This window comes from Oncorhynchus mykiss, chromosome 27 (assembly GCF_057628025.1).
Source record: "Oncorhynchus mykiss isolate SJ-2025 chromosome 27, ASM5762802v1, whole genome shotgun sequence".
NCBI classification, from domain to species: domain Eukaryota; kingdom Metazoa; phylum Chordata; class Actinopteri; order Salmoniformes; family Salmonidae; genus Oncorhynchus; species Oncorhynchus mykiss.
This window is the reverse complement of record NC_143048.1, coordinates 14,898,149-14,917,516: the sequence shown is the minus strand read 5'-3', so window position 1 is coordinate 14,917,516 and position 19,368 is coordinate 14,898,149. Positions and strand designations below refer to the sequence as shown.

Genomic DNA, 19,368 nt, shown 5'->3' with positions numbered 1-19,368 from the left:
TGCCTTATAAACTGGTTATTAGATTAGTAAAAATAAATGTTTTGTCATACCCTTGGTATACCACGGCTGTCAGCATTCAGGGCTCGAACCACCCAGTTTATAATTGTGAAATATATGTTTATATTTAGCATCACTGTTGTACTGTAGTAGCTTCAGTTTAACAAATAAAAAAAAGATGTAACAAGTTATATCTTGTGTCCTCTTTGAAAATCTATGGTAGATAAACTGTTGCGTCTCTGTACTATAATGAATAGCAACTACTGTAGTATGTACCAAATACACCCGTGACCGTGTCATAAGAATATTTCCCACATTCTGGACTACTTTTGGCTCCCTATGTCGTAGAAAGACACACCATATCTCTCTGTCAACGTGGGGCTCCCGAGTGGCGCAGTGGTCTAAGGCACTGCATCTATGCTTGAGGTCTCCCTACAGACCAAGGTTCGATTCCAGGCTGTATCACAACCGGCCGTGATTGGGAGTCCCATAGGTCGGCGCACAATTGGCCCACCGTCGTTAGGGTTTGGCCGGGGTAGGCCGTCCATTGTAAATAAGAAATTGTTCTTAACTGACTTGCCCAGTTAAATGATCAAAATCTGCCAACTGACTGAGAAGGTAGGAAGTGTAGGCATGGTTTGTCTAAAGCCATAGGCTGTCATGACGATTTTCCCTAACCACTCACTCAGCCATGGGACTAATGAACAGCTACAGATGTCTGTGATGTATGCTGTAAGAATGTCACAGACAACGACAGTGTACCAGTGTGTGTGTGTGTCCTCCCTAGTGTTACAAAGGGAAGACTTACTGTAAACTTTCTAAGTTTACCAGTAAACAGAATTTGGTAACTTTTTCACGTTTTGGTGGGGAATTTTATAAAATTACATTTAGTGGCTTTTTTGGGTACTTCAGATTGTCACAGGTGTGTGTAATCTCTCTCATTTAATAGCACTTAGATTGTGCTACTACCCTCCAATGAAGATTTGTTTTGCCAGTCATACATTTTATAAAAGTGGAATAGCCTTACATTAAAAATAGGAAACGATAGGGATAATGTTCCACTCCATATTCGTCATCCCCCAACATCATTATATGTGAAAATGGCACGTTTCTATGTTTCGTAGTTAAAAATATAGAGGAAGCTAAGTGTTTCCAATGACATCATCAACCATTATTAGACCATTTAATAGGCAATGCCAGCCCATAATTGGTTAAAAATCCCATGATGCATTGGAAACTTAGAAAGATTTCTTTTTTTTACTACAAAACATAGAAATGTGCAATTTTCACATGTTGGGATGGTGCTGGAGATGAGGTTGAAACCTTTCCCTACAAAGATTAAATAATGTGCATGTTTACAGTTTTTGTAGCATATTTAATCTATGTAGCACATTGTGAGTGGTAGGTCAGATTGTCAGAACACTGTAATATTGATATGAGAAACACTAAGGTCAATCCTGTCAAAGTTGAGTGTATTCTATGGTTTTATTAGTGTTTTCACCTGTTGCTTTTGTCTCCCCCAGGATAATAGAATGCCAGGGCTTGCCTCTGATCAGTGGACAGAACTGTGATCCGTATGCCACTGTCTCGCTCGTTGGGCCTGCCAGGTAAGACTAGACTACAATCCTCTGCAGTGGCACATGATTATTAGCTCACTTCAATTGAACCCACATAGCTAATGCAATGTGTCAACATCTTAGGCTTTATATCCTTTATTCTTTCACATAGACCCCCCATTAGAAAGGTTTGAGTATATTTCTGACTCTTCTGTCTCCTTTAGGTCTGACCAGAAGAAAACAAAGGTGAAAAAGAAGACCAGCGACCCTCAGTTTGAGGAAACCTTTAACTTTGAGGTAAACTTAATTTACATCTGGGGGCTCATGTCATCTGTTTTCTTCCCAACAGAGGAAAACAGACTAAAATGGGGATGGACTAACAGGAATGCTCACATTTTGTTTTCCATTCCAAAATGTTTTAAACAGTTTTCCATTGCGTGCCCTAATGAACGCAACCTAGGTGTCTGGCTGGTTTTGACAGTTCATCAAATCAAAAAATGTTCACATGCACCGAGTACAGCGGGTGTTGACCTTACAGTGAAATGCTTATTACAAGCCCTTAACCAACAATGCAGTTTTAAGAAAATATCAACAAAAAAAACAGCAGTAAATAACAATAGCTGGGCTACAGTATATACAGGGGGTACTGGTGTCGTGTGCGGGGGCACCAGTGTCGAGGTAATATGTACATGTAGGTAGAGTTAAAGTGACTATGCATAGATAATAAGAGATTAGTAGAAGGTGTGGGGGGGGGCAGGCAATGCAAATAGTCTGAGTTGGCATTTGATTAGCTGTACAGGAGTCTTATGACTTGGGGTAGAAGCTGTTTAGAAGCCTCTTGGACCTAGACTTGGTGATCTGGTACCGCTTGCTGTGTGGTAGCAGAGAGAACAGTCTATGACTAGGGTGGCTGGAGTCTTTGTCAATTTTTAGGGCCTTCCTCTGACACCGCCTGGTATAGAGGTCCTGGATGGCAGGAAGCTTGGCCCCAGTGATGTACTGGGCCGTACGCACTACCCTCTAGTGCCTTGCGGTCAGAGGCTGAGCAGTTGCCATACCAGTGATGCAACCCGTCAGGATGCTCTCAATGGTGCAGCTGTAAAACCTTTTGAGAATTGGAGAACCCATGCCAAGTCTTTTCAGTCCCCTGAGGGGGAATAGGTTTTGTCGTTCCCTCTTCATGACTATCTTGGTGTACTTGGACCATGTTAGTTTGATGGTGACGTGGAAGCCAAGCAACTTGAAGCTCTCAACCTGCTTCACTACAGCCCCGTCAATGTTAAGGAATGTGTGCTCAGTCCTCCTTTTCCTGTTGTCCACAATCAACTCCTTTGTCTATGGGAGAGGTTGTTGTCCTTGCACCACTCGGTCGGGTTTCTGACCTCCTCTCTATAGGCTGTCTCATCGTTGTAGGTGATCAGGCCTACCACACACCAAACTTAATGATGGTGTACTTAATGATGGTGTTGGAGTCGTGCCTGGCTGTGCAGTCATGAGTGAACAAGGAGTACAGGAGGGGACTGAGCACACACCCCTGAGGGGCCCACGTGTTGAGGATCAGCGTGGCGGATGTGTTGTTACCTACCCTTACCACCAGGGGGCAGCCCGTCAGGAAGTCCAGGATCCAGTTGCAGAGGGAGGAGTATAGTCCTAGGTTCCTTAGCTTAGTGATGAGCTTTGAGAGCACTATGGTGTTGAACGCTGAGCTGTAGTCAAGGAATAGCATTCTCACATCAGTGTTTCTTTTGTCTAGGTGTGAAAGGGCAGTGTGGAGTGCAATAGAGATTGCATCATCTGTGGGGTCTAGGGTTTCTGGGATAATGGTGTACATGTGAGCCATGACCAACCTTTCAAAGCATTTCATGGCTACAGATGTGAGTGCTACGGGTCGGTAGTCATTTAGGCAGGTTACCTTAGTGTTCTTGGGCACAGGGACTATGGTGGTCTTGAAGCATGTTGGTATTACAGACTTAGACAGGAAGAGTTTGAAAATGTCAGTGAAGACACTTGCCAGTTGGTCAGCACATGCTCGGAGTACCGTCCTGGTAATCCGTCTGGCCCAGTGGCCTTGTGAATGTTGACCTGTTTAAAGGTCTTACTCACATCGGCTGCAGAGAGTGTGATCACACAGTCGTCCGGAACAGCTGATGCTCTCATGCATGTTTCAGTGTTACTTGCCCTTGAAGTGAGCATAGAAGTTATTTAGCTCGTCTGGTAGGCTTGTGTCACTGGGCAGCTCTCGGCTGTGCTTCCCGTTGTAGTCTGTAATAGTTGGCTAGCCCTGCCACATCGAACGGTGTAGTACAATTCGATCTTAGTCCTGTATTGACGCTTTACCTGTTTGATGGTTTGTCAGAGGGCACAGCGGGATTTCTTATAAGCTTCCGAGTCCAGCTCCTTGAAAGCGGCAGCTCTACCCTTTAGCTCAGTGCGAATGTTGCCTGTAATCCATTGCTTCTGGTTGGGGTAAGTACATACAGTCACTGTGGGGACGATGTCCTCGATGCACTTATTGATAAAGTCAGTGACTGATGTGGTGTACTCCTCAATGCCATCGGAAGAATCCCGGAACATATTCCAATCTGTGCTAGCAAAAGAGTCCTGTAGTTTAGCATCTGCTTCATCTGACCACTTTTTTTTTTAATAGACCGAGTCAATGGCGCGTCCTGATTTAATTTTTGATTGTAGACTGGAATCAGGAGGATAGAATTATGGTCAGATTTGCCAAATGGAGGGTGAGGGAGAGTTTTGTATGCGTCTCTGTGTGTGGAGTAAAGGTGGTCACATTTTTTCCCCCTCTGGTTGCACGTTTTAACATGCTTATAGAAATGAGGTAAAACTGATTTAAGTTTCCCTGCATTAATGTCCCCCGCCACTAGGACCGCCGCCTCTGGATGAGCGTTTTCCTGTTTGCTTATGGCCGTACACAGCTCATTGAGTGTGTTTTTAGTGCCAGCATTGGTCTGTTGTGGTATGTAGACAGCTATGAAAAATTCAGATGATAAACTTTCTAGGTAGATAGTGTGGTCTACAGCTTATCATGAGATACTCTACCTCAGGCGAGCAAAACCTCGAGACTTACTTAGATATCGTGTGCCAGTTGTTGTTTACATATGCATAGGCCCCCGCCCTGTGTCTTACCAGAGGCTGCTGTTCTGTCCTGCCGATAGTGTATAACCCACCAGCTGTGGGTTGTTAATGTCGTCTTTCAGCCACGACTCGGTGAAACATAAGATATTACAGTTTTTAATGTCCCGTTGGTAGGATATACATGCTTTCAGTTCGTCCCATTTTATTTTCCAGCGATTGAACGTTAGCTAGCAGGACGAAAGGCAGATTAGCTACCCGTCACTTGATCCTCACAAGACACCCTGATCTTTTTCCGCAAAATCTCAGTTTCCTTCTCCAGCTAATGATTGGTATCTGGGCCTGGTCGGGTGTCTGTAGTAGTATATCCCTCCTGTCCGACTCATTGAAGAAAAACTGTTTAATCTGAGGTGAGTAATCGCAGTTCTGATGTCCAGAAGCTCTTTTCGGTCATAAGAGACGGTAGCAGCAACATTATGTACAAAACAACGCAAAAAATATTTTAAAAAATAGCATGGTTGGTTAAGAGCCGTTAAGACTGCAGCCATCCCCTCCGGCGCCATCACGTTAGCTCGTCTGAGTTGGTATTTGCTGGAGAAGACTGATGTAAATTCCGTCTTGTTGTTGTCCTCAGGTCACAAGGCCCAACAGTTACACAAAAAAGTCTAATTTCCAAGTAGAGGAGGAGGACATTGAAAAGCTGGAGATCAAGTGAGTGTACCGTCTCCCCTTTCCCCTCTTTTCCTCATCTTTCCTCTCCTCCTTTCTCTTCTATTTTTCTCTTCTCTTTTCTCCTTCCGCTTTTCTCTCCTTTTTTTTTTATTTTTTTACTTCTCTTTTTTTTTCCTATCTTCCTTCTGACCTTTAACAGAACATCTGTGGGTTGGATTTTTTCCACACACTGACAAACAGACCACCATACCTCCATCTCTCTGGAGCGACTTCTGGGATGTAATCAGAAGAGGATTTTTCAAGTGTGTTTCAACTCAACCAGATTTGATTGGATTGTGTTAGTCACAACCAGTGTAGTGTGTAATGCAAAGTTGGTGGTTAAGGACCTGTGGGGTTTGTGTCTCTGTTTGCGTCACCTACAGCCGACTGACTCATAGCTACATAGCTCACTGGGTTTACAGTCGGGTAAGACTAGGCTGGGCCGAGAGAGGTAAACACACATGCATGACTTTCAGGTTTGGATTTGAGGTGATTTTAATTGCATGTGTATTTTTTTAAGTGTACTGCAATTTGTATACTTCACACCGGTAAGGAGTAACTCATTGTATTTTGTGTTTATGTGTTGAGATTGATGTGGTTGTGTTTTCCATGAGAGTGCCAGTCAGCCAATGGTAAGTGGTGTGTTTGGAAGGGGAAGGGGCATTGGTCCCTTTTTCGTAGATTTTTATAGTGTATTTGCAAATATCACATTCACTTAGTATGTGTGATTGAGTGTTTCTCTCTTTGTCTCTCTGTGTGTGTGTGTGTGTGTGTCTGCAGAGTTGACTTGTGGAACAATGGGAATTTGGCGCAGGATGTCTTCCTTGGGGAGACGCGGGTATCTGTCAAGATCCTGCGAAATGACCACATTCACAGGGCCTGGTAAGAACGGTGACACATCACACAACACCACAGCTTCACCTCGCACATTGTCTTCCTGATGCTTCCGCGCCAGGTCACTCACACTAACTCAAGAGATTTCGCATACTGACGCAACAATATGCAAAGGTGCACGTAGCGTCCGCATGCCCACAGGAGCCCACAGCTCTAACTTCTAACTACAAACACACTGGTTGCATTCGAAAGTGGCATGCTATTCCTTCTACACTGCATTACTTTGTACCAGAGCCACATAGTCTACCAGGGAAATCGGGTGACCGTGACACACTTTCTTTCTCTCACATGGACACGTCGTGCACTCACTGCACGCAGCCACACGCCTGCTGCTGCTGCGCTCAACCTGAAGAATGTAATCTGACTGCCGCGCTAGCTAGCTGAAATGAATAGACTGATTAGCAGATGACAGATAAGGGGACATGACACAGAGGGTCTTACGTACTCTGCTGCTACTCGCCTCGTTTTATCAGCCACAACAATCCGGCGACTCTGACATCACACCCCTCACAGTGCTGACCTTCTTTTCTGCGTAGATCCGTGGATGCTAGATCAGATCTGCACATTGTGAGGTGGATGTTAAAAAGGCCCATACTCACAAATAATCTGAGGGGTACTGTTGATCTAGGATCATGTTCCCCCTGTCCATGTAATCTTATTCATTATGATTTAAAAGGCACAACGGATCCTACAATATAGCAGTCCTGCTGCAATACTCTTTGTGAATAGAGGAATAAGGGCACATCCAGTTCCTTGATATTTTTACTACTTAATAGTGAGTTTTTCTCTAGTCATATTTTTTGTATTTTTTTGTATTGTAATTTCAAAATTTCCATTTATATCTGGCGCTAATAGTGGAATTATAGTGTTTCACAGTATTACTTACCTGCCAGTGTTGTGATTGGCTATGATATTCGCCTATTGATTTCTCCCGCCAGACGCTGTTCTGTTAACTGTTCTGACTTTGTGGCTGTGTTATCTACTGGAAATCACTATCATTTCCTGGTAGCTAAAATTTGACACCTCTCTCAATTTCAGTTTACCTGAGAAAATAAGCACTGAATATTGTAGGGAATCATTGTATTATTTTTGCAGCTGTTGTCGGTTTTGGTCTACTAGCTTCAAACAGCGGTTTCTGAAATTATACAAAATCCTACGTATAGGACCTTTAACAGTATATAATTGGAGATGAACCTGTGCCAGATCCTGTCCCCCGGTCTAGCAGCTCTATATCTGTGGTACTTTTTTGGACTGGTTACTTCTGTCGTCTTCAGACTGCTTTGAACACTGCGATGGTGGTGTTCTGTAAACTGTGTGTGTGTGTGCGCCTCTAGGTGATAAGGGATTATGCAGATACTGATCTATGTGTTTTGCATGAGGGCCGTGAGACTAGTGTGTGGGTGTCAGTTTGCATGGAGACAGCAGAACCCCATCTACTGTAGAGGGAGGGAGAGAAATCCAGGGATGATCTATACATACACTCTAACATACAGACCCACAACTCGGCTGAACAAAATGTATATTGATCTATTGACTGTCCCAGAATACATGGGCTCAACGGAAGTTTCTGGGTGTCTGAGTACTGCAGTACGATTACAGTTCAAGCAGATTAGAGACAAACATAGCTGCAGCTTTCGAAGTGATGAAGAGTTCCAGCTTGATGTAAATCTGTGAAAACTGCTCCATCTGTTGGTGACTAGGCAGCTATACAGGCTCACCCAGCTCATTCACACACTGCTTAAACACTCAGCTTAATTGCTCAACTATGCATTGTTTTTCGCGTTCTGTTTGAAATCTTTGCGTAGTTTTGTTATTTTATTTTAAAGCTACTACACTACCAGAGGTGTAAAACTCTAACTCCAAAGATTTTTTTGATATAAATGCTACTTTATTATGTTTGTTTAATCGATGTGGACAGGAAATGGATTTCAAAATGAAAAGCACTATATGGCTGAAAACGTCACATGTCATGACCCATGTTGAGGACAGCATTGACAGCATCATTTGCGTCTCACCACTAGGGTTGTGAAATTCTGTCAACTTTGCCAAAACTCCCAGTTTTTCCAGACATTCTGGTTGGAGGACTCCAGATGTCCTGATTCCATGAAGCTTTCAACCGGTATTTCTATATTTAATCCTGGACATAAGTTATCGGAAATGTGCAACCCGACTCACCACTGTCAAATACAAATGTGTCGGCTGGCCATCACTCTTAACGCTGACTGGGTGTGTTTTGTTGGGTGTCTTTCTCTGGTCCACAGGTATCTCCTCCAGCCTAAAGGGAACGGGAAGTCCAAGACAGACGACCTGGGCTCTCTGAGGCTCAACGTAACCTACACCGAGGACAATGTGCTGCCATCCGCCTGCTACACACCGCTCCGCACGCTGCTGCTCAAGTCCCCAGACATTAAGGTACTAACCTCAGACCGGTCTTGTTCACACACCTGGTCCGCCTGAATGGTACATTATGCTCATTAAGGAACTTAAAGGGATGCTAGCTGATACCCGTATGCTTCCAGTCATTGTGCTAACGCTAGTTAGCATTGGCTCGGGAAACTATCTCAAACTTCCTTCATACTGGACACAGACATAACAATGGCATCTACAAGTTCATCTGACTCAGGGGAAGTAGATACAGGGCCTCATTGCCCAAATCCCCAAGTTTCCCTTTAAGGAAGAAAGTGTACAATAGTGTACAATAGAGGACGCATAGTTTTTGACAAATTGTTGGTCCTATCAGTGGCCAACCATCGCCCACAGACCCCACTGTGTATTCCACACCGCTGCCAGTAGTTTGAAATGAGTGGTGGCCGTTTACACATTGAATTGCGGTCAACTAATAACCATTAGTGGCTGACCAATCATCGCTCACAGTATGGTGCCTTTTGAGAATAAGGGAATTTTTTTCAGAACCTCTCTGTCCCCCCTACCTCTCTCCATTTATCTCTCTTCCCCCTCTCAGCCCATCTCGGCGTCAGCGGCCCACATTCTGGGGGACATCTGCAGGGAGAGGTATGAGGCGGTGCTGCCCGTGGTCCGCCTGCTGCTCCACCACAGCCGCCTGGTGCCCTTCGTCTCCGCCATCACTGTCCTGGAACTGGAGAACACTCAGTGAGTAGTACACACTTCTCCTGGGCCCTATCGGCTCTGGACAAAAGTAGTGCTCTATATAGTGAATAGGCATCCTGTCCTCTGACCCCCGTCTTGTCTGTCTAGGGAGGCCAACACCATTTTCCGTGGCAACTCCCTGGCAACGCGCTGCATTGATGACATGATGAAGATTGTAGGGCGGAGCTACCTGACCGTCACCCTGAAGCCTGTATTGGATGAGGTAATGTACATATGTTACCTGGGGAATAATGTGAGAAAATTGATTAGATCAACACCGATCCTAAGAAGTAAGCCCTGCTATGAACCACATCGTAGAAGCTCATTTCATAACCTAGGAACAACATGTTTGAAAATGAATTCAAAACTCGGCATAACAGCTAAATACAAAGTAATTTTTTTCGTAGATTTGTGACTCCAACAAAACCTGTGAGATTGACCCGATCAAACTGAAAGAAGGAGACAACGTTGAAGTCAACAAGGTACAGTATACATTTGTCCGGTGCATCGCAAGCTGTCTATCAGTGTATTGTCTAGTAGTGGGGTGGTATACAGAAAGAACTGTTAAAATAAGTGTGTGTGTGTTCACGATGTGCATGTCCGTCCTCTCCAGGAGAACCTGCAGGGGTACGTTCAGAAGGTGTTCTCGTCCATCACCCAGTCCAGCTCCAGCTGTCCCCCGCTCATGTGTGACGTGTTCCGCTCGCTGCGTCACATGGCCTCCAAGCGGTTCCCAGGTGAGCGGGGCATCACACGCATCTTCGTCCTCTCTCCTCACCTTCATCCTACCTCATCCTCAGCAGGATTGCAAAGTTCTGGAAACCTTTCCAAAGTTCCTGGGTTTTAAAAATAATCCTGTTTGGGGAATTGCTAAACTTTCAGGGAAAGTTTCTGGAGTTTTTCAACCCTATTCCTCAGTCACAGCTCTCTCATCAATACTCACTGTGCCTCATCACATTAGAGAGAATGTCCACTAACCACAAATCAAGTTTCTGAGATGTTTTCATACCACAAATGTAGGGTTGATTTTGTGTAAGTCCCTTTTTATAAGCATTAGTGTAGAAAGGTCCAGGTCTCTATCCAAAGGAGATTAGATACAGAAATATTATGCCAATCTATCCCAAGTATTATCTAGTTACTTTTACAGAGTGGTTTTTATAAAGTATCTTCCATCAGTAAGCAGCATGTTGTAGAGACCATGTCCACCATGAGGTGGAGCCAGAAGACTGACTAAAGTGCAGGAGATTGTCTCATAGTATGTATGACAGAGGCCCTTCAAGTAGAAGCTACTGAATCTGTGAGAAGGTCCTGTTAATGTGTAGTGTTGGAACTTTGTATGAGCCATGTTCTCATAAACCGCAATGCTCATATGAATTGGCACCTTTTTAATGGTAGGAGGAGCATGACCTGTGTATGTCTGTGTGTGTGTTTGTAAAAGTGTGTGTACTGTGGACAGCAATGCACAGTCCCAAATCAATTATTGTACCCTTTGTTGATCTGAAAGTAGTGGATGGGTATCAACCCTGATATAGGGTCTTTGCTTACGCCAATCCCGATCCAGTCCTTTCAAATCCACTAGGTGAGTCAATAAGGTCCAGGGAACAGTCTGGAACTGGAAATCAGTCTGGAACTGGGCCTGTCCCAGTTGTTAGCCTGTCTGGTGTCAATGGGTGTATCTGCATTGCTTGCTGTTTGGGGTTTTAGGCTGAGTTTCTGTACAGCACTTTGTGACATCGGCTCATGTAAAAAGGGCTTTATAAATACATTTGATTGTTTGATTTGATTAATGGGATAGTTCACCAAATTAAAAAAATGACATCCTAGTTTTCTCACCTTGTGAGCAGTCAATGGATAAGGACAGGTAGCAAAGCTTTATTTTTATTTGTGCTTCTCCTGTCCCCTAATCTGTCCTCTACACGCCCCCCCCCCCCTCCTCCTCCTCCTTCTCTCCCTTCCTCCTCTCCCCTGCAGATGATCCTCACGTCCAGTATTCAGCAGTCAGCAGCTTCGTGTTCCTGCGCTTCTTCGCCGTTGCCGTTCTCTCGCCACACACCTTCCAGCTCCGCCCACACCATCCTGTGAGTACGCCCATATGCCTATGTTTTTTACATTTGTGTCACATAGGAGGTATCCCAAGTGTTTGCACTTTAGTGTTGACTTAGAAGTGGCGCAGTGGTGTAAGGCACTGCATCTCAGTGCTTGAGGCGTCACTACAGACACCCAGGTTCGAATCCAGGCTGTATCACAACCGGACGTGATTGGGAGTCCTATACAGCGGTGCACAATTGGCCCAGTGTCGTCCCGGTTTGGCTGGTGTAGGCCGTCATTGTAAATAAGAATTTGTTCTTAACTGACTTGCCTAATTAAATAAAGGTATAAAAAAATATATATTAATTTAGAAGCGGGACCTCACTGCTGCTAAATCATTAACACCACTCCCAGAAATATGATTAGAAAATATATTTTTTTTACTAAATATTTATTCTGAGACCTGCTTTTCAGATAATTGACAAAATCTTGCGCTAAGTGCTTTTTCTACTTACCCAGAGTCTGATCTCATGGATACCAATTTTGTCTCAACATGCAGAAGTTGCTAACTAGCCTTAGCGCAATTGCTAACTAGCATTAGCACAATGACTGGAAGTCTTTGGAACAGCTAGATTTTGTGCTAGTAAGCATTTACTCACAAACATACTTCAAACTGCACACAGAGACATAAAAATGGTATCCATGAGTTTGTCTGACTAGGTAAGTTGAAAAAGAGCTTTATTGCCAAAATCTGTTTAAAATCAGTGACAAGTTATAACATATATTTGTAGCAAACCAAGCGAGCAGTGCCCTCGAATGAGAGTCATGAGTGCACAGCCACTGCTTGCTCTTAATCTCCCTTTAGTGCAGTGGCGCGCATCAGTTATATTTTAAGATGGTGTCAACATAATTACATTTTCATGCATTTTGGTTTAAAATGTTCAACTGATTTCTTTTTTAAAAGGACATCCCAAATAATGTACATTCTACTCATTTAGCAGACACTCTTAATGTAGTGAGTACACACACACTAGTTAATGCATATTTTTTTCATATTTAGTTCATACTGGTCCCCTATGGGAATTGAACCCATAACCCTGGCATTGCAAGTGCCATGCTCTACCAACTGAGCCACACGGGACCACTTAAACTCTTCCATGAACAAATCGCACCAGCAGTTACCAGAAGCTACAATGGAAAAACAAACATTGACATCCAGGAACACTTTTGAACGACCAAGTAGCTCCCAAGTAAAGTAGGCTAGGCTACCGACAATGACTAAACCAAGCACGAAACACTAGTCAACTGTTTGATTATAAAGTTGCTCTAGGCCTAGCCTACTAACAAACTGAATTGTTAGCCAAGTTGTTCTAATGAATCCCATGTAGCCTATGATATTACTGTGTTGGCCTAATTAGCATTTTACCATGTCATTTATTAGTAAATGTACCTGTACTGTAGCCTAAATGTTAGAATTGGGTCCTACAGGTCATAGGCCTATTTATTTTTTCAAAACCACAGGACAATCGTTTCACTTAGATTACTGCAGTAAACCCATCCCCTAGCTTTCTGGAGGGATATGTGGTTAAACATGAGCATCACTCAAAGCATTTCATACCATTTTAAATGGTAAGAGTCTGTGAATATTACTGCGGAAGTACATGTTCATTGGTCCTTGAAAAGAAGGCCTAGAGCATCTATCATGGATTTAGGAAGGTGCGGTGAGGGGCCAGAGGTGTGTTACTACTCTCCTCTAATCTGCCAGCCAGTGGTTGCACACATACAACAACCACTGAGCCCCCCCCATAGGGGGCAGTGTTGGACCAGATCTCTATATGGGCCAGGTTAGCCAGGTGTTGTAAAACAGTGGATTTTCCAGACATGCAACACTGTGTGGGCGTGTGGGACAAGGCTCTTAGATTTAATCTCCCAGGGGAGATGGTGAATATATGGAGCTATCCACAGGTGTCTATCCACGGGCCACTGGCCTCCCACAGAGAGGGGGAGGAATGCAGAAGGAGCCCTGTTCATTATAATGAGGAAGGGAGCCAGAGGGGGGCAGAAGAGAAGGAAGGAGAGGGGAGAACCCTGGTCATTATAGTGAGGCCCACTTGGCAGCGTCCAGTACTCTACTCCTTGCCTCAGTGGAGCACAGCCATATATATACATACACACACACACACACACACACAGGCTAGGCTCCTGGTTTCTCTGCCAGGCTCCTGTAGTTCTTGAAGAGAGGGCCGCTATGAGACGCTGGGGGCTGCTGCCATAGCAGTATCACACACACCAGACCTAACAACCTGCATGCATTTTGAGTACCATGCACACAATTTGAGGTCAAAGTATACTGGTATGAAAACTAGAGTTGTGTGTGTGTGTGTGGTACTCCTCTGATCTGCCAGCCAGTGGTTGCTTATGATGCGTTGTTGATGCTGGAGACTATTAGACCCCTGAGGAGATGGAGATTTGCCTTCTATCATTCCCAGAAGCTCCTCCACAGATGGAGCTGAAGGGAGCGGTTGGACCCTTTTGTAACGGGTAGAATTCTGTGGCAGGCTGAAACTATATGGAAACCAGGGCTGACTAAAAAGCATGCAAAGAACCCATTTAGCACAGCAGAACGAAGTAGCAGTGGCTTTAAACGTGAATGTACATTCACTATAGGCCTACATCATGCCATACCTGTTGCATGTACATTTCCCAAATTTGAGGATGTTCCAATGATGGAATGGTGTGTAGGCTACTCCAAACTTCCTATGTTTGTCAAACCATTTTTATGTTTAGTAAAATAAATGTTCCAAAAATAAGATGCTGTCAAAACAAGATAAAAATGCTTAATAATTCTTGAACCTCAAATTACATATTTGGAAGGGTAGATTAGATATGTGGTTCTGAGTGGATTCCCGGGGACCCTCAGGGAGAGCACACTGTTATATCATCAAACCCTTGATTTATTGAGTTAGGAGTGTTCTTACTGGGTTAGAACAAAAATGAGGGTCCCCCATGATTTGATTTGATAAACTGGATTAATTTGCATATACTCCAGAATGAAGAGTGATCAGATGATTTGCAATTAATTGCAAAGTCCCTCTTTGCCATGCAAATGAACTGAATCCCCCAAAAAACATTTCCACTGCATTTCAGCCCTGCCACAAAAGGACTGGCTGACATCATGTCAGTGACTCTCTCGTTAACACAGGTGTGAGTGTTGACAAGGACAAGGCTGGAAATCACTCTGTCATGCTGATTGAGTTCCAATAACAGGCCGGAAGCTTCAAAAGGAGGGTGGTGCTTGGAATCATTGTTCTTCCTCTGTCAAATATGGTTACCTGCAAGGAAACACATGCCGTCATCATTGCTTTGCACAAAAAGGGCTTCACAGGCAAGGATATTGCTGCCAGTAAGATTGCACCTAAATCAACCATTTATCGGATCATTAAGAACTTCAAGGAGAGCGGTTCAATTGTTGTGAAGGCTTCAGGGTGCCCAAGAAAGTCGAGCAAGCGCCAGGACCATTTCCTAAAGTTGATTCAGCTGCGGGATCGGGGCACCACCAGTACAGCGCTTGCTCAGGAATGGCAGCAGAAGAAGACAAGGTGAGCACTACCAATCAGTCCTGTGTCATGCCAACAGTAAAGCATCCTGAGACCATTCATGTGTGGGGTTGCTTCTCAGCCAAGGGAGTGGGCTCACTCACAATTTTGCCTAAGAACACAGCCATGAATAAAGAATGGTATGAACACATCCTCCGAGAGCAACTTCTCCCAACCATCCAGGAACAGTTTGGTGACGAACAATGCCTTTTCCAGCATGATGGAGCACCTTGCCATAAGGCTAAAGTGATAACGAAGTGGCTCGGGGAATAAAACATTGATATTTTGGGTCCATGGCCAGGAAACTCCCCAGACCTTAATCCCATTGTGAACTTGTGGTCAATCCTCAAGAGGTGGGTGGACAAACAAAAACCCACAAATTCTGACAAACTCCAAGCATTGATTATGCAAGAATGGGCTGCTATCAGTCAGGATGTGGCCCAGAAGTTAATGGACAGCATGCCAGGGCGGATTGTGGAGGTCTTGAAAAAGAAGGGTCAACACTGCAAATATTGACTCTTTGCATCAACATCATGTAATTGTCAATAAAAGCCTTTGACACTTATGAAATGCTTTTAATTATACTTCAGTATTCCATAGTAACATCTGACAAAAAATATCTAAAGACACTGAGGCAGCAGACTTTGTGAAAATTCATATTTGTGTCATTCTCAACTTTTTGGCCACGACTGTACACATAAGACTCTATTGTGTCAAGTGTTTCCCCTATAATAATTTAGCAGGGGTGCCCTGCTGCTGTGCTGTTGTGATATAAACTGGGTTCTATTCATTAGGGCATGCAATAGAGAACATTTTTTTTTTACAATTTTTTTTGCAATGGAACATGAAAATTTGTGTTCGTAATTAACAATAAGTAATCCCTCCCTGTTTCAGTTTAATAATGATTCAGTTTGGTTCCTAATGAACATGACCCTGGTATTTGACCGTGCTTTGTACACTCCTCTGTCAGGACCTTGAGGTCTCCCGAACACTCACTCTCATCTCCAAGACCATCCAGACTCTGGGTAGCTGGGGGAGCCTGTCCAAAAACAAACTGGTATGTATGAATGTCTCTTATCAGCCTCTCCAACATGCTTATCAATCTTCCCTTGTGTATATCAGTCAGTCAACATGTCTATCAATCATTTAATTCCCACTGGGCACAGACACAAAAAGGGCTTCAACGTCTAAATTTGATTTACATTTGGTTGAGTTGTCAACGAACATGAATTCAACGTGAAAACAACAAAACATTTCACTAAGTCATTGGATTTAGGTTTAAAAGTTGGGTGAAAAAAAGACATTGCCTTTGACGTTGATGACTTTTTGCAAATCCAATTAGTTTTCCATGTTGATTCAACATCATCATCGAGTTTTGGGGGTTGAAGTAACGTGGACACAACGTTGATTTAACATGTTTTTGCCCAGTGGGTTGTGTCTGTTGGTCCGCTCTGAACAAAACTAACACTTTGTGACTGTTTTGTCTTTAGTCTAGTTTTAAAGAATCCTACATGTATGATTTCTTCAAATCATTCCAAGAAGACAAATGTATTGAAAAAGTAAAAAAGGTGAGTTTTGGTTGTGAAGCGACCTTCCTATTACATTTTGATTTTGTAGGCCATGTGTCAAACTCAAGGTTTTACCAACCTCATGTTGGTAAATCTCTTTTCCATGTTAGTTTTGTATGTATTGCTGATTTAGCTGTGTGTGTGTGTGTGTGTGTGTGTGTAGTTCCTAGATGAGATCTCCTCCAACGTCAGTAAGGAGTCCAGCGGGGTGGAAGACTCTGTGGTTCTCAAAGAGGGGTGAGTGGCTCACATCCAGTTATTGATTATAGCTAGTGGAGTAAAGATAATGTGTCCTTTTCCTGGACTGAAAGTAATTTTTAGTCCAGGACTAAATCTTTAAACTTAATTTTAAACGTTTGGTGTCATAACTAGGGCCAGGAGTTTGTCCTGACCAGAGGGGTTTGTCGTTAAGCGGGATCATTAACTTAGCTAGCTAACTAACTCTAATAAACAGTCCTGTATATTGATTGGTTGATTTTCTGGTTCATAAAGAAAGCTACACATAAATATTGGTTGTTAGCTGTGAAGTTAAACTTACTGTGCCAATATCAAGTGACTATTTATTTTGCTACAGGGAGATACAGAAGCGGGCCCAGGGAAGGAAACGCATCGGCAAGAGGAACTTCAAGAAGAGGTGGCTCAGAGTGACCAACAGGGAGCTCTCCTACCACAAGCACAGAGGTGAGACATGCGCACACACACTCCCACACATACACCAACCACACACACACCACAACTACTGAGCCCCCCCATAGGGGGCAGTGTTGGACCAGATCTCTCTATGGGCCAGGTTAGCCAGGTGTTGTAAAACAGTGGATTTTCCAGACATGTAACACTGTGGGCGTGTGAGACAAGGCTCTTAGATTTAATCTCCCAGGGAGATGGTGAATATATGGAGCTATCCATGGGCCACTGGCCTCCCACAGAGAGGGGGAGGAATGCAGAAGGAGCCCTGTTCATTATAATGAGGGAGAGAGCCAGAGAGGGGCAGAAGAGAAGGAGGGAGAGGGGAGAACCCTGGTCATTATAGTGAGGCCCACTTGGCAGCGTCCAGTACTCTACACCTTGCCTCAGTGGAGCACAGCCATATACACACACACACACACACACACACTAGGCTCCTGGTTTCTCTGCCAGGCTCCTGTAGTCCTTGAAGAGAGGGCCGCTATGAGACGCTGGGGGCTGCTGCCATAGCAGTATCACACACACCAGACCTAACAACCTGCATGCATTTTGAGTACCATGAACACAATTTGAGGTCAAAGTATACTGGTTTGAAAAACTATCCAAAAATAGGCTTCTAGTTGGCACATTGTGGTTTTTGACCCGACCGTCTGAAGTTGGAGCTGAGCCAATCAGAGGACTTGAGCGAGGACGAAACAAATATCTAGTTCTCTGCTTTGTCACCAATGACAACAAGACATGTTGCAATAAAGCCTAGTAATCAGACCTAATTTGATGGATTAGGTCGGGGATGGAGATCTGCAATAAATGTAATAGGCCTAGTCTAGTTTCATATTCCAAATAGCCTACAATAAGCTACACTACAACATTGTATCCAGTAAATCCCTAAACAAAATGAATAAGCCAGTTTACATTTTCACTAGACTATCCACATAAATATATCTATTTATTAGAATAATCATTACCCATAATGTAACCATAAAAAGGCGAGTCATTGAGACCACCTCAATTTTTATTTAATTCATTTTTTTTTTTTTGTAAGTATTTAAGGGGTGGATCAGCTTAATTTTGCTGAAAGATTGTTGCTTCCATCAATGTAAATGTCTGCATCATTTCCAATCCCCCATATATTTTGGGGGGGTAAATATATATCCATATACATACATGTATGCATACATACAGTGCCTTGCGAAAGTATTCGGCCCCCTTGAACTTTGCGACCTTTTGCCACATTTCAGGCTTCAAACATAAAGATATAAAACTGTCTTTTTTTGTGAAGAATCAACAACAAGTGGGACACAATCATGAAGTGGAACAACATTTATTGGATATTTCAAACTTTTTTAACAAATCAAAAACTGAAAAATTGGGCGTGCAAAATGATTCAGCCCCTTTACTTTCAGTGCAGCAAACTCTCTCCAGAAGTTCAGTGAGGATCTCTGAATGATCCAATGTTGACCTAAATGACTAATGATGATAAATACAATCCACCTGTGTAATCAAGTCTCCGTATAAATGCACCTGCACTGTGATAGTCTCAGAGGTCCGTTAAAAGCGCAGAGAGCATCATGAAGAACAAGGAACACACCAGGCAGGTCCGAGATACTGTTGTGAAGAAGGTTAAAGCCGGATTTGGATAAAAAAAGATTTCCCAAGCTTTAAACATCCCAAGGAGCACTGTGCAAGCGATAATATTGAAATGGAAGGAGTATCAGACCACTGCAAATCTACCAAGACCTGGCCGTCCCTCTAAACTTTCAGCTCATACAAGGAGAAGACTGATCAGAGATGCAGCCAAGAGGCCCATGATCACTCTGGATGAACTGCAGAGATCTACAGCTGAGGTGGGAGACTCTGTCCATAGGACAACAATCAGTCGTATATTGCACAAATCTGGCCTTTATGGAAGAGTGGCAAGAAGAAAGCCATTTCTTAAAGATATCCATAAAAAGTGTTGTTTAAAGTTTGCCACAAGCCACCTGGGAGACACACCAAACATGTGGAAGAAGGTGCTCTGGTCAGATGAAACCAAAATTGAACTTTTTGGCAACAATGCAAAACGTTATGTTTGGCGTAAAAGAACACACCATCCCCACTGTCAAACATGGTGGTGGCAGCATCATGGTTTTGGCCTGCTTT

At 43.5% G+C, this 19,368-nt stretch overlaps 1 protein-coding gene and 1 non-coding gene across 2 annotated transcripts in view; one reads left to right on the top strand and one right to left on the bottom strand.

The window, feature by feature from the left end:
- The window catches only part of rasa2 (RAS p21 protein activator 2), a 56,417-nt gene that overhangs the window by 14,170 nt on the left and 22,879 nt on the right, over positions 1-19,368 (top strand). Inside the window, exons 6-19 of the mRNA XM_021587711.3 lie at positions 1,521-1,604; positions 1,778-1,850; positions 5,275-5,351; positions 6,132-6,233; positions 8,507-8,657; positions 9,208-9,356; positions 9,462-9,576; positions 9,761-9,835; positions 9,967-10,090; positions 11,325-11,431; positions 15,948-16,034; positions 16,468-16,545; positions 16,709-16,782; positions 17,120-17,226. Of these exons, the coding sequence (XP_021443386.2) occupies positions 1,521-1,604; positions 1,778-1,850; positions 5,275-5,351; positions 6,132-6,233; positions 8,507-8,657; positions 9,208-9,356; positions 9,462-9,576; positions 9,761-9,835; positions 9,967-10,090; positions 11,325-11,431; positions 15,948-16,034; positions 16,468-16,545; positions 16,709-16,782; positions 17,120-17,226 (1,403 nt within the window). The remainder of the gene's footprint in view (positions 1-1,520; positions 1,605-1,777; positions 1,851-5,274; positions 5,352-6,131; positions 6,234-8,506; positions 8,658-9,207; positions 9,357-9,461; positions 9,577-9,760; positions 9,836-9,966; positions 10,091-11,324; positions 11,432-15,947; positions 16,035-16,467; positions 16,546-16,708; positions 16,783-17,119; positions 17,227-19,368) is intronic.
- On the bottom strand, positions 12,449-12,524 carry trnaa-ugc (transfer RNA alanine (anticodon UGC)). The gene has a single exon. It is a non-coding gene; the product is annotated as a tRNA-Ala (tRNA).